Here is a 13232-nt window from a genome sequence, read left to right as displayed (position 1 = left end):
ATGTCAGGCGCTTGTCACACTGATACAGGAAGCCACAGACTGACAATTATATAGTGGGAGGAGCAGGGTCCCCAGCAACACAGAATACGGATGTCAGGCCCTTGTCACACTGATACAGGAAGCCACAGACTGAGAATTATATAGTGGGAGGAGCAGGGTCCCCAGCAGCACAGAATACGAATTTCAGGCACTTGTCACACTGATACAGGAAGCCACAGACTGAAAATTATATAGTGGTAGGAGCAGGGTCCCTAGCAGCACAAAATACGGATGTCAGGCACTTGTCACACTGATACAGGAAGCCACAGACTGAGAATTATATAGTGGTAGGAGCAGGGTCCCTAGCAGCACAGAATACGAATGTCAGGCGCTTGTCACACTGATACAGGAAGCCACAGACTGACAATTATATAGTGGTAGGAGCAGGGTCCCCAGCAGCACAGAGTAGTGATGTCAGGCACTTGTCACACTGATACAGGAAGCCACAGACTGAGAATTATATAGTGGTAGGAGCAGGGTCCCCAGCAGCACAGAATACGAATGTCAGGCGCTTGTCACACTGATACAGGAAGCCACAGACTGACAATTATATAGTGGTAGGAGCAGGGTCCCCAGCAGCACAGAATAGGGATGTCAGGCGCTTGTCACACTGATAAAGGAAGCCACAGACTGAGAATTATATAGTGGGAGGAGCAGGGTCCCCAGCAGCACAGAATACGACTGTCAGGCACTTGTCACACTGATACAGGAAGCCACAGACTGAGAATTATATAGTGGTAGGAGCAGGGTTCCCAGCAGCACAGAGTAGTGATGTCAGGCTCCCGTCACACTGATACAGGAAGCCACAGACTGAGAATTATATAGTGGGAGGAGCAGGGTTCCCAGCAGCACAGAGTAGTGATATAAGGCTGCTGTCACACTGATGCAGGAAGCCACAGACTGAGAATTATATAGTGGGAGGAGCAGGGTCCCTAGCAGCACAGAATACGAATGTCAGGCGCTTGTCACACTGATACAGGAAGCCACAGACTGAGAATTATATAGTGGTAGGAGCAGGGTTCCCAGCAGCACAGAGTAGTGATGTCAGGCGCTTGTCACACTGATACAGGAAGCCACAGACTGAGAATTATATAGTGGTAGGAGCAGGGTTCCCAGCAGCACAGAGTAGTGATATAAGGCTGCTGTCACACTGATGCAGGAAGCCACAGACTGAGAATTATATAGTGGTAGGAGCAGGGTCCCCAGCAGCACAGAGTAGTGATATCAGGCGCTTGTCACACTGATGCAGGAAGCCACAGACTGAGAATTATATAGTGGTAGGAGCAGGGTCCCCAGCAGCACAGAGTAGTGATGTCAGGCACTTGTCACACTGATACAGGAAGCCACAGACTGAGAATTATATAGTGGTAGGAGCAGGGTCCCCAGCAGCACAGAATACGAATGTCAGGCGCTTGTCACACTGATACAGGAAGCCACAGACTGAGAATTATATAGTGGGAGGAGCAGGGTCCCTAGCAGCACAGAATACGAATGTCAGGCGCTTGTCACACTGATAAAGGAAGCCACAGACTGAGAATTATATAGTGGTAGGAGCAGGGTTCCCAGCAGCACAGAATACGAATGTCAGGCGCTTGTCACACTGATACGGGAAGCCACAGACTGAGAATTATATAGTGGGAGGAGCAGGGTCCCCAGCAGCACAGAATACGAATGTCAGGCGCTTGTCACACTGATACGGGAAGCCACAGACTGAGAATTATATAGTGGGAGGAGCAGGGTCCCCAGCAGCACAGAATACGAATGTTAGGCGCTTGTCACACTGATACGGGAAGCCACAGACTGAGAATTATATAGTGGTAGGAGCAGGGTCCCCAGCAGCACAGAATACGAATGTCAGGCGCTTGTCACACTGATACAGGAAGCCACAGACTTAGAATTATATAGTGGGAGGAGCAGGGTCCCCAGCAGCACAGAATACGAATGTCAGGCTCCTGTCACACTGATACAGGAAGCCTCAGACTGAGAATTATATAGTGGGAGGAGCAGGGTCCCTAGCAGCACAGAATACGAATGTCAGGCGCTTGTCACACTGATACAGGAAGCCACAGACTGAGAATTATATAGTGGTAGGAGCAGGGTTCCCAGCAGCACAGAGTAGTGATGTCAGGCGCTTGTCACACTGATACAGGAAGCCACAGACTGAGAATTATATAATGGTAGCAGCAGGGTTCCCAGCAGCACAGAGTAGTGATATAAGGCTGCTGTCACACTGATGCAGGAAGCCACAGACTGAGAATTATATAGTGATAGGAGCAGGGTCCCCAGCAGCACAGAGTAGTGATATCAGGCGCTTGTCACACTGATACAGGAAGCCACAGACTGAGAATTATATAGTGGTAGGAGCAGGGTCCCCAGCAGCACAGAGTAGTGATGTCAGGCGCTTGTCACACTGATACAGGAAGCCACAGACTGAGAATTATATAGTGGTAGGAGCAGGGTCCCTAGCAGCACAGAATACGAATGTCAGGCGCTTGTCACACTGATACAGGAAGCCACAGACTGACAATTATATAGTGGGAGGAGCAGGGTCCCTAGCAGCACAGAATACGAATGTCAGGCGCTTGTCACACTGATACGGGAAGCCACAGACTGAGAATTATATAGTGGGAGGAGCAGGGTCCCTAGCAGCACAGAATACGAATGTCAGGCGCTTGTCACACTGATACAGGAAGCCACAGACTGAGAATTATATAGTGGTAGGAGCAGGGTTCCCAGCAGCACAGAATACGAATGTCAGGCGCTTGTCACACTGATGAGGGAAGCCACAGACTGAGAATTATATAGTGGGAGGAGCAGGGTCCCCAGCAGCACAGAATACGAATGTCAGGCGCTTGTCACACTGATACGGGAAGCCACAGACTGAGAATTATATAGTGGTAGGAGCAGGGTCCCCTGCAGCACAGAATACGAATGTCAGGCGCTTGTCACACTGATACAGGAAGCCACAGACTGAGAATTATATAGTGGGAGGAGCAGGGTCCCTAGCAGCACAGAATACGAATGTCTGGCGCTTGTCACACTGATACAGGAAGCCACAGACTGAGAATTATATAGTGGTAGGAGCAGGGTTCCCAGCAGCACAGAGTAGTGATGTCAGGCGCTTGTCACACTGATACAGGAAGCCACAGACTGAGAATTATATAGTGGTAGGAGCAGGGTTCCCAGCAGCACAGAGTAGTGATATAAGGCTGCTGTCACACTGATGCAGGAAGCCACAGACTGAGAATTATATAGTGGTAGGAGCAGGGTCCCCAGCAGCACAGAATACGGATGTCAGGTGCTTGTCACACTGGTACAGGAAGCCACAGACTGAGAATTATATAGTGGGAGGAGCAGGGTTCCCAGCAGCACAGAGTAGTGATGTCAGGCGCTTGTCACACTGATACAGGAAGCCACAGACTGAGAATTATATAGTGGTAGGAGCAGGGTTCCCAGCAGCACAGAGTAGTGATGTCAGGCGCTTGTCACACTGATACAGGAAACCACAGACTGAGAATTATATAGTGGTAGGAGCAGGGTCCCCAGCAGCACAGAGTAGTGATATCAGGCGCTTGTCACACTGATACAGGAAGCCACAGACTGAGAATTATATAGTGGTAGGAGCAGGGTCCCCAGCAGCACAGAGTAGTGATGTCAGGCGCTTGTCACACTGATACAGGAAGCCACAGACTGAGAATTATATAGTGGTAGGAGCAGGGTCCCTAGCAGCACAGAATACGAAAGTCAGGCGCTTGTCACACTGATACAGGAAGCCACAGACTGACAATTATATAGTGGGAGGAGCAGGGTCCCTAGCAGCACAGAATACGAATGTCAGGCGCTTGTCACACTGATACGGGAAGCCACAGACTGAGAATTATATAGTGGGAGGAGCAGGGTCCCTAGCAGCACAGAATACGAATGTCAGGCGCTTGTCACACTGATACAGGAAGCCACAGACTCAGAATTATATAGTGGTAGGAGCAGGGTTCCCAGCAGCACAGAATACGAATGTCAGGCGCTTGTCACACTGATAAGGGAAGCCACAGACTGAGAATTATATAGTGGGAGGAGCAGGGTCCCCAGCAGCACAGAATACGAATGTCAGGCGCTTGTCACACTGATACGGGAAGCCACAGACTGAGAATTATATAGTGGTAGGAGCAGGGTCCCCTGCAGCACAGAATACGAATGTCAGGCGCTTGTCACACTGATACAGGAAGCCACAGACTGAGAATTATATAGTGGTAGGAGCAGGGTTCCCAGCAGCACAGAGTAGTGATGTCAGGCGCTTGTCACACTGATACAGGAAGCCACAGACTGAGAATTATATAGTGGGAGGAGCAGGGTCCCTAGCAGCACAGAATACGAATGTCAGGCGCTTGTCACACTGATACAGGAAGCCACAGACTGAGAATTATATAGTGGTAGGAGCAGGGTTCCCAGCAGCACAGAGTAGTGATGTCAGGCGCTTGTCACACTGATACAGGAAGCCACAGACTGAGAATTATATAGTGGTAGGAGCAGGGTTCCCAGCAGCACAGAGTAGTGATATAAGGCTGCTGTCACACTGATGCAGGAAGCCACAGACTGAGAATTATATAGTGGTAGGAGCAGGGTCCCCAGCAGCACAGAATACGGATGTCAGGTGCTTGTCACACTGGTACAGGAAGCCACAGACTGAGAATTATATAGTGGGAGGAGCAGGGTTCCCAGCAGCACAGAGTAGTGATGTCAGGCGCTTGTCACACTGATACAGGAAGCCACAGACTGAGAATTATATAGTGGTAGGAGCAGGGTTCCCAGCAGCACAGAGTAGTGATGTCAGGCGCTTGTCACACTGATACAGGAAACCACAGACTGAGAATTATATAGTGGTAGGAGCAGGGTCCCCAGCAGCACAGAGTAGTGATGTCAGGCGCTTGTCACACTGATACAGGTTGCCACAGACTGAGAATTATATAGTGGTAGGAGCAGGGTCCCCAGCAGCACAGAATAGTGATGTCAGGTGCTTGTCACACTGGTACAGGAAGCCACAGACTGAGAATTATATAGTGGTAGGAGCAGGGTTCCCAGCAGCACAGAATACGGATGTCAGGTGCTTGTCACACTGGTACAGGAAGCCACAGACTGAGAATTATATAGTGGGAGGAGCAGGGTTCCCAGCAGCACAGAGTAGTGATTTCAGGCGCTTGTCACACTGATACAGGAAGCCACAGACTGAGAATTATATAGTGGTAGGAGCAGGGTTCCCAGCAGCACAGAGTAGTGATGTCAGACGCTTGTCACACTGATACAGGAAGCCACAGACTGAGAATTATATAGTGGTAGGAGCAGGGTCCCCAGCAGCACAGAATAGTGATGTCAGGCGCTTGTCACACTGATACAGGGAGCCACAGACTGACAATTATATAGTGGTAGGAGCAGGGTTCCCAGCAGCATAGAGTAGTGATGTCAGGCGCTTGTCACACTGATACAGGAAGCCAGAGACTGACAATTATATAGTGGTAGGAGCAGGGTCCCTAGCAGCACAGAAAACGGATGTCAGGCACTTGTCACACTGATACAGGAAGCCACAGACTGACAATTATATAGTGGTAGGAGCAGGGTCCCTAGCAGCACAGAATACGGATGTCAGGCACTTGTCACACTGATACAGGAAGCCACAGACTGAGAATTATATAGTGGTAGGAGCAGGGTCCCTAGCAGCACAGAATACGGATGTCAGGCGCTTGTCACACTGATACAGGAAGCCACAGACTGAGAATTATATAGTGGTAGGAGCAGGGTCCCTAGCAGCACAGAATACGGATATCAGGTGCTTGTCACACTGATACAGGAAGCCACAGACTGAGAATTATATAGTGGTAGGAGCGGGGTCCCTAGCAGCACAGAATACGGATGTCAGGCTTCTGTCACACTGATACAGGAAGTCACAGACTGAGAATTATATAGTGGTAGGAGCAGGGTCCCTAGCAGCACAGAATACGGATGTCAGGCACTTGTCACACTGATACAGGAAGCCACAGACTGAGAATTATATAGTGGTAGGAGCAGGGTCCCTAGCAGCACAGAATACGGATGTCAGACACTTGTCACACTGATACAGGAAGCCACAGACTGAGAATTATATAGTGGTAGGAGCAGGGTCCCTAGCAGCACAAAATACGGATGTCAGGCACTTGTCACACTGATACAGGAAGCCACAGACTGACAATTATATAGTGGTAGGAGCAGGGTCCCTAGCAGCACAGAATACGGATGTCAGGTGCTTGTCACACTGATACAGGAAGCCACAGACTGAGAATTATATAGTGGGAGGAGCAGGGTCCCCGGCAGCACAGAATAGTGATGTCAGGCGCTTGTCACACAGATACAGGAAGCCACAGACTGAGAATTATATAGTGGTAGGAGCAGGGTCCCCAGCAGCACAGAATAGTGATGTCAGGCGCTTGTCACACTGATACAGGAAGCCACAGACTGAGAATTATATAGTGGTAGGAGCAGGGTCCCCAGCAGCACAGAGTAGTGATATAAGGCTGCTGTCACACAGATACAGGAAGCCACAGACTGGCAATTATATAGTGGTAGGAGCACGGTCCCCAGCAGCACAGAATTGGGATGTCAGGTGCTTGTCACACTGATACAGGAAGCCACAGACTGAGAATTATATAGTGGTAGGAGCAGGCTCCCCAGCAGCACAGAATACGGATGTCAGGCGCTTGTCACACTGATACAGGAAGCCACAGACTGAGAATTATATAGTGGTAGGAGCGGGGTCCCCAGCAGCATAGAGTAGTGATGTAAGGCTGCTGTCACACTGATACAGGAAGCCACAGACTGAGAATTATATAGTGGTAGGAGCAGGGTCCCCAGCAGCACAGAGTAGTGATGTCAGGCTCCTGTCACACTGATACAGGAAGCCACAGACTGAGAATTATATAGTGGTAGGAGCAGGGTCCCCAGCAGCATAGAGTAGTGATGTCAGGCTCCTTTCACACTGATACAGGAAGTCACAGACTGAGAATTATATAGTGGTAGGAGCAAGGTCCCTAGCAGCACAGAATACGGATGTCAGGCACTTGTCACACTGATACAGGAAGCCACAGACTGACAATTTATATAGTGGTAGGAGCAGGTTCCCTAGCAGCACAGAATACGGATGTCAGGCGCTTGTCACACTGATACAGGAAGCCACAGACTGAGAATTATATAGTGGAAGGAGCAGGGTCCCCAGCAGCATAGAGTAGTGATATAAGGCTGCTGTCACACAGATACAGGAAGCCACAGACTGACAATTATATAGTGGTAGGAGCAGGGTCCCCAGCAGCACAGAATAGTGATGTCAGGTGCTTGTCACACAGATACAGGAAGCCACAGACTGACAATTATATAGTGGAAGGAGCAGGGTCCCTAGCAGCACAGAGTAGAGATATACGGCTGCTGTCACACTGATACAGGAAGCCACAGACTGAGAATTATATAGTGGAGGAGCAGGGTCCCTAGCAGCACAGAGTAGTGATGTAAGGCTGCTGTCACACTGATTCAGGAAGCCACAGACTGAGAATTATATTGTGGTAGGAGCATGGTCCCCAGCAGCACAGAGTAGATATATAAGGCTGCTGTCACACAGATACAGGAAGCCACAGACTGAGAATTATATAGTGGTAGGAGCAGGGTCCCTAGCAGCACAGAATACGGATGTAAGGCGCTTGTCACACTGATACAGGAAGCCACAGACTGAGAATTATATAGTGGGAGGAGCAGGGTCCCCAGCAGCACAGAGTAGTGATGTCAGGCGCTTGTCACACTGATACAGGAAGCCACAGACTGAGAATTATATAGTGGTAGGAGCAGGGTCCCCAGCAGCACAGAGTAGTGATATAAGGCTGCTGTCACACAGATACAGGAAGCCACAGACTGGCAATTATATAGTGGTAGGAGCAGGGTCCCCAGCAGCACAGAATTGGGATGTCAGGTGCTTGTCACACTGATACAGGAAGCCACAGACTGAGAATTATATAGTGGTAGGAGCAGGCTCCCCAGCAGCACAGAATACGGATGTCAGGCGCTTGTCACACTGATACAGGAAGCCACAGACTGAGAATTATATAGTGGTAGGAGCGGGGTCCCCAGCAGCATAGAGTAGTGATGTAAGGCTGCTGCCACACTGATACAGGAAGCCACAGACTGAGAATTATATAGTGGTAGGAGCAGGGTCCCCAGCAGCACAGAGTAGTGATGTCAGGCTCCTGTCACACTGATACAGGAAGCCACAGACTGAGAATTATATAGTGGTAGGAGCAGGGTCCCCAGCAGCATAGAGTAGTGATGTCAGGCTCCTTTCACACTGATACAGGAAGTCACAGACTGAGAATTATATAGTGGTAGGAGCAAGGTCCCTAGCAGCACAGAATACGGATGTCAGGCACTTGTCACACTGATACAGGAAGCCACAGACTGACAATTTATATAGTGGTAGGAGCAGGTTCCCTAGCAGCACAGAATACGGATGTCAGGCGCTTGTCACACTGATACAGGAAGCCACAGACTGAGAATTATATAGTGGAAGGAGCAGGGTCCCCAGCAGCATAGAGTAGTGATATAAGGCTGCTGTCACACAGATACAGGAAGCCACAGACTGAGAATTATATAGTGGAGGAGCAGGGTCCCCAGCAGCACAGAGTAGTGATGTAAGGCTGCTGTCACACTGATTCAGGAAGCCACAGACTGAGAATTATATTGTGGTAGGAGCATGGTCCCCAGCAGCACAGAGTAGATATATAAGGCTGCTGTCACACTGATACAGGAAGCCACAGACTGAGAATTATATAGTGGTAGGAGCAGGGTCCCCAGCAGCACAGAGTAGTGATGTCAGGCTCCTGTCACACTGATACAGGAAGCCACAGACTGAGAATTATATAGTGGTAGGAGCAGGGTCCCCAGCAGCATAGAGTAGTGATGTCAGGCTCCTTTCACACTGATACAGGAAGTCACAGACTGAGAATTATATAGTGGTAGGAGCAAGGTCCCTAGCAGCACAGAATACGGATGTCAGGCACTTGTCACACTGATACAGGAAGCCACAGACTGACAATTTATATAGTGGTAGGAGCAGGTTCCCTAGCAGCACAGAATACGGATGTCAGGCGCTTGTCACACTGATACAGGAAGCCACAGACTGAGAATTATATAGTGGAAGGAGCAGGGTCCCCAGCAGCATAGAGTAGTGATATAAGGCTGCTGTCACACAGATACAGGAAGCCACAGACTGAGAATTATATAGTGGAGGAGCAGGGTCCCCAGCAGCACAGAGTAGTGATGTAAGGCTGCTGTCACACTGATTCAGGAAGCCACAGACTGAGAATTATATTGTGGTAGGAGCATGGTCCCCAGCAGCACAGAGTAGATATATAAGGCTGCTGTCACACAGATACAGGAAGCCACAGACTGAGAATTATATAGTGGTAGGAGCAGGGTCCCCAGCAGCACAGAGTAGAGATATAAGGCTGCTGTCACACTGATACAGGAAGCCACAGACTGACAATTATATAGTGGTAGGAGCAGGATCCCCAGCAGCACAGAGTAGAGATGTCAGGCACTTGTCACACTGATACAGGAAGCCACAGACTGACAAATATATAGTGGTAGGAGCAGGGTCCCTAGCAGCACAGAATAGGGATGTCAGGTGCTTGTCACACTGATACAGGAAGCCACAGACTGAGAATTATATAGTGGTAGGAGCAGGGTCCCTAGCAGCACAGAATACGGATGTCAGGTGCTTGTCACACTGATACAGGAAGCCACAGACTGAGAATTATATAGTGGTTGGAGCAGGGTCCCCAGCAGCACAGAGTAGTGATGTCAGGCTCCTGTCACACTGATACAGGAAGCCACAGACTGAGAATTATATAGTGGTAGGAGCAGGGTCCCCAGCAGCATAGAGTAGTGATGTCAGGCTGCTGTCACACTGATACAGGAAGCCACAGACTGAGAATTATATAGTGGTAGGAGCAGGGTCCCTAGCAGCACAGAATACGGATGTCAGGTGCTTGTCACACTGATACAGGAAGCCACAGACTGAGAGTTATATAGTGGGAGGAGCAGGGTCCCCAGCAGCACAGAATAGTGATGTCAGGCTCCTGTCACACTGATACAGGAAGCCACAGACTGAGAATTATATAGTGGTAGGAGCAGGGTCCCCAGCAGCATAGAGTAGTGATGTCAGGCTGCTGTCACACTGATACAGGAAGCCACAGACTGAGAATTATATAGTGGTAGGAGCAGGGTCCCTAGCAGCACAGAATACGGATGTCAGGTGCTTGTCACACTGATACGGGAAGCCACAGACTGAGAGTTATATAGTGGTAGGAGCAGCATCCCCAGCAGCACAGAGTAGAGATATAAGGCTGCTGTCACACTGATACAGGAAGCCACAGACTGAGAATTATATAGTGGTAGGAGCAGGGTCCCTAGCAGCACAGAGTAGAGATATAAGGCTGCTGTCACACTGATACAGGAAGCCACAGACTGAGAATTATATAGTGGTAGGAGCAGGGTCCCCAGCAGCACAGAGTAGAGATATAAGGCTGCTGTCACACAGATACAGGAAGCCACAGACTGAGAATTATATAGTGGAAGGAGCAGGGTCCCTAGCAGCACAGAATACGGATGTCAGGCGCTTGTCACACTGATACGGGAAGCCACAGACTGAGAATTATATAGTGGTAGGAGCAGGGTCCCTAGCAGCACAGAATACGGATGTCAGGCGCTTGTCACACTGATACAGGAAGCCACAGACTGAGAATTATATAGTGGTAGGAGCATGCTCCCTAGCAGCACAGAATAGGGATGTCAGGCGCTTGTCACACTGATGCAGGAAGCCACAGACTGAGAATTATATAGTGGTAGGAGCAGGGTCCCTAGCAGCACAGAATACGGATGTCAGGTGCTTGTCACACTGATACTGGAAGCCACAGACTGAGAATTATATAGTGGAAGGAGCAGGGTCCCCAGCAGCATAGAGTAGTGATATAAGGCTGCTGTGACACTGATACAGGAAGCCACAGACTGAGAATTATATAGTGGTAGGAGCAGGCTCCCTAGCAGCACAGAATACGGATGTCAGGCGCTTGTCACACTGATGCAGGAAGCCACAGACTGACAATTATATAGTGGAAGGAGCAGGGTCCCTAGCAGCACATAGTAGAGATATACGGCTGCTGTCACACTGATACAGGAAGCCACAGAGAGTGATATAGTGGAAGGAGCCATAGGGGTTCTGCAGTACAGTAATGATAAGGAAAAGCCGCGATACAAATAGGGACCAATAGTATTAATATTTGGTAGTGTAATAGGTCCTTCTCTGCCTTTACAAATTTAGGCCACCAAAACAATTTATCTCTTCAAGAGTAAAACTGGTGTAAGTCACAGTTTATACTGGCTGGTAGAAATATCCTCTATTACTAGCAAAATAACGCTATTCAGTCAAGCAAGTTTTCTCCAAGACTGACCAGGAGGTCAGCTCAAGATTGACATAAGCAGCAGTGAAGAAGCCCCACATTGGAAGGTTATATATGCTTTGGTGGGTGGAAGATTAGGAATAGGCAAATGTTGAGTGAAGCCCCCTGGCATTATCTGTGTAATGCCATGCTTATATTGCTGATTGTTCTTTTTTTTTTTTTTTTTTTAAATAATGCCTGTTTAGTGCTATTCCACCGTAACCATTAAGGGATTCCTGGCACACCAGCTTGGCATCGAGCACCACCTTTTTCAAGGCAGACCCGTCAGCTCTGCTGCAAAAAGCTAGCCTTAGGCTGGCATCCTGGCAGGGAGTCACTTTCAGCCATGCATCTATTTCTATATATTTTATTGTGAAACTTGACTGGTGCCAGTGGAGATATGAGGATAAGCAGGACATGCAAATGTGTCTGCCAGCAGAATTCATTTATTTTTAACACAGTATATCCCTGTTTTCCAGGCTCCTGGACGTGCTCTGTACCTTCTCTGGGTAAATGTTCTTGGCCCCTGGTTCACGGCTGATTCATCCGCAGCGGCTCCCCAAGAACAAAGTGAAAAGCGTCAGCGCCGCCAGGAAAGGCGACAGATGAAACGTTTCTGATGTTTTCGCCCACTTTATAAAGAAAACTCTGGTCATTGCCTGGACCGGGACATATGAGTTTTTAAAATGACTTGGCCATTGCTACTCCCTCTGGCTGGTCCTGAACGTGGGTAGAGGTGTCTGAGAGGAGCGCAAATTTTCTACCCGTTATTGGACAAATCAAAGCTAATTACACTGTGGTCTTTAAACTCCAAAGATTTACTTTTTGTGTGTGTGTGTGTGTGTGTGAAATGATGTTCCTTTATGGGAAATTCAATGAACATACTATTTGAGGCTTATGTAATGAGGTGTCTATATAAAAGGTGTTCTCTATCTGTCATCCCCCCACCAACTATTTTCTGCATGGTAAGTATCAGACAAAAGAATGGACACAGTAATATAAAGCCACATTACTGGCACTTTAGGTCAGCACTGCCGGTTAGCAGCATGGGATTACATCTGCCATTGTGGAGCAGGGATACAGGACTCTGATGCCTCATTGGTGGTGGAAAAAAAATGCTTTCTTGTGCAACATTCCAGATTAAGAATAATGCTCAGTTGGCTTTAGACCTGGTGTGTGAAGGTCATCCATATGGATAATATCAGTGACATCCTGTATGTGGTCTGTATATGGGGGCTTTGTCCTCTTGGAAGACACCCTTCTGGCCAGGAAAGATAATAATTAGCACTGACCTTGCCAGGAAAATGCTCTGTACAACATAATGGTTTTAGTGATGTATCGGCTGCCCCCCCCTTGCGCTGTGTATGTCCAGGTGTGGTGTTCTGTCCTGACTATAACATTCATCTCCGTAGAGTCCTGGGTGGTGGTGAGACTGGCTACTGGTAACACAGGTTGGATTTTCAAGCCAGTTGAAGTGTAGTGCTCCTGGATTATGTACTGCTGCTCCGTGTTGCTGATAATGTTGTTTGCTTAGATTTCTCTGCTGACATCATCGCTTGGTGAACATTAGCAACTTAACAGTTTTGCTCATTGAAACTTTTGTCAAATGTGTCCAGATAACTATCCCAAACAGTCACCGCCATGTAAGAAGTGTTCTTCTTACGCTATATATATCTTGGGTGGTCCACCTAG

At 48.7% G+C, this 13232-nt stretch overlaps 1 protein-coding gene across 1 annotated transcript in view; it reads left to right on the top strand.

Moving 5' to 3' along the window:
* Nucleotides 1-12355, top strand: part of TMEM208 (transmembrane protein 208) — a 71630-nt gene extending 59275 nt beyond the window's left edge. Inside the window, exon 6 of the mRNA XM_088462352.1 lies at nt 12020-12355. Within this exon, the coding sequence (XP_088318478.1) occupies nt 12020-12160 (141 nt within the window). The 3' untranslated portion in view covers nt 12161-12355. The remainder of the gene's footprint in view (nt 1-12019) is intronic.
* The last annotated feature ends 877 nt before the right edge of the window (nt 12356-13232 follow it).

This window comes from Taudactylus pleione, unplaced genomic scaffold, assembly GCF_031769625.1.
Source record: "Taudactylus pleione unplaced genomic scaffold, aTauple2 ptg001203l, whole genome shotgun sequence".
Lineage (NCBI taxonomy): Eukaryota > Metazoa > Chordata > Amphibia > Anura > Myobatrachidae > Taudactylus > Taudactylus pleione.
The sequence above is the reverse complement of the archived record's forward strand: the minus strand, read 5'-3'. Positions and strand labels throughout refer to the sequence as shown.